The sequence below is a fragment of the Syngnathus acus genome, chromosome 22, assembly GCF_901709675.1.
Source record: "Syngnathus acus chromosome 22, fSynAcu1.2, whole genome shotgun sequence".
Classification (NCBI taxonomy): domain Eukaryota; kingdom Metazoa; phylum Chordata; class Actinopteri; order Syngnathiformes; family Syngnathidae; genus Syngnathus; species Syngnathus acus.
Window position 1 is genome coordinate 557,501 of NC_051106.1, and position 2,057 is coordinate 559,557.

The window sequence follows — 2,057 nt, forward strand, 5'->3', positions numbered from 1 at the left end:
GCAAGAAGTTTCAAAGAGATATTGATGTGGCAGATGTCAGCAGTAATGTGGCGCTGAGAATGAAAAAAAACAAAAGTTGTGCTTGTCCCTCACAGCACAGAAAAATTCGTGCAGTTGCAGGGGGCACTCTATTGAAGCAGGGGTGCATTCATGTGCATAATGCCAAGCGATGGAGCCTCGCCCACCCCGCCCCACCGCTTCCCCTCCTTCCTCTGACTGGACCCCACCGCCTCCCCAACTTGGGGCCCTGCGCTGCCAGAGCCGCTCAGACCGATGACCCCTGAAGAAATGTTAACATCATGTTAGCTTAGCTCATTAGCCTCTGCTGACCCTCACTCGGGTGGGGGCGAAGGAGCGTGCATGGGGAGGGGGCCCCCGCATCCTCTGCATTCATAGCTCCAAGATGGCGTCCTTCACGAAGCTGAAGGGGGCTTTCTTGAAGATTATATTTTAGAATATCGATTAAAATGCTGGGTGGGACTAAAGAGCGCAGATTTATGATAGGGCTACAGCGCCCCTTTGTCCCACCAGTCTCCACTCCCCCCACCATTCTCCTTTTTCAGCCATCGACCTGATCAACAATCTACTGCAGGTGAAGATGAGGAAACGTTACAGCGTTGACAAAACACTCAGTCACGCATGGCTGCAGGTTAGACCACTGAGCGAGCGAGTGACGAAACCTGGAGAAATATTCGAATGGGTGAATGCATGAGCTATGTAGTGTGAATAAATGAGTGAAAGCGTGAGTGTGATGGCGTGTGCGAATGCACAAAGGGTGAGTGAATGCTTGAGCGCGCCAGAGTGACAATGCGTGCAGGATGAGTGAGTTAGTGAATGTGAGCGGATGGAGGAATGAGCGAGTGAAAGAAGCCAAGGCTGCTTGCGCTGCTTTGCAGGACTACCAAATGTGGCTGGACCTGCGCAGCCTGGAGAGGCGCGTGGACGAGCGCTACGTGACGCACGAGAGCGACGACCTGCGCTGGCATCAGCACGCCAGGCTAACCGGAGTCCACGCGCACGCCTTTCAGCAGGGGGCGTCACTCTACCTGGCCCGCGGGGACGAGCTGGAGACGCTGAGCGAGCGTGTCAGCGAACTCTGAAAGCAACAGGAAGAAAACACAGAAAATGGAAGGGAACAAACAGGAAGTTGGTGCAAAAACAACAGGAAATGGATGGGCAAAAACAGGAAGTTGATGCAAAAACAACAAGAAGTGGATGGAAACAAACAGGAAATAGAAATACTATAAACAAAAGGTTGATGGGGACAGACAGGAAGTTGGGACAAAACGGACAGCAAGTGTCGTGCCAAGCAGCCGCCGCAATCAGAAGCTTTCCTACTCGTCTTTTGGTTCCTTCTTGAGGTTTTTCTTTCTTGTGCCACTTGATTTCGACACAAGCAAGCGACTGGTAGCAGCTCGTCTCGATGTGTATGTAAGCTAAACTTTGTTGACTCTCTGCCATCAAACACCCATGTGCTAGCACTGTTGGCATCCTATGCTAACGGTGCCTTTCTCGTTTCTCTTCGTCTTTTGTTAGCATCCACCTTATGGCAAGCAGTCACGTTTCATTCCAACTAAAGCAAAAGCGTATCGCTGCTTGTCACGGTAATGCGCTAGGCGTTAGCACTAAAACAGTGGTTCCCAAACTTTTGCAGGCTGGCGCCCCCTTTGGCTCCCCAGTGAATTCCTAGCGCCCCCCCCCCAAGGCATTTATATAAATAAATAATACATTTATATAAATAAATAAATAAATAATACATTTATAATATCATTACCATTACGTTGAATTAGTGGGAGCACTGAGTTTGTTTCTCAGAAACGAGCCGGTCCCATCTAGACGTAATCGGAGACAATGACACCCGAAGTGATTTAAGGTTTGTCTTTTATTGCAGGATGCTTGGTCTCCATGTGTTGAAGCAGTTTTGAATGCTTCACTGCCTGGTTAGTTAGCCTGTCGCCACATATTAGCTTTGCGGGCTCGACTGGGGAAACATGTCACGTGACCGGGACGAGTGTCTTGACCTGAATTAATTGATCGTCGATAAAAAAAAAAAATCT

General features: G+C 49.4%; 1 protein-coding gene across 3 annotated transcripts in view; it reads left to right on the forward strand.

The window, feature by feature from the left end:
- prkd1 (protein kinase D1) overlaps window positions 1-1,621 on the forward strand; it is a 12,618-nt gene extending 10,997 nt beyond the window's left edge. Inside the window, exons 20-21 of one of the 3 annotated variants that reach the window (XM_037242321.1) lie at window positions 564-649; window positions 897-1,183. In XM_037242321.1, coding sequence (XP_037098216.1) covers window positions 564-649; window positions 897-1,100 — 290 coding nt within the window. In that variant the 3' untranslated portion in view covers window positions 1,101-1,183. Of the gene's footprint in view, window positions 63-563; window positions 650-896 lie in introns of those variants that run through there. The other 2 variants (XM_037242320.1, XM_037242322.1) reach the window with 2 other exon arrangements.
- The last annotated feature ends 436 nt before the right edge of the window (window positions 1,622-2,057 follow it).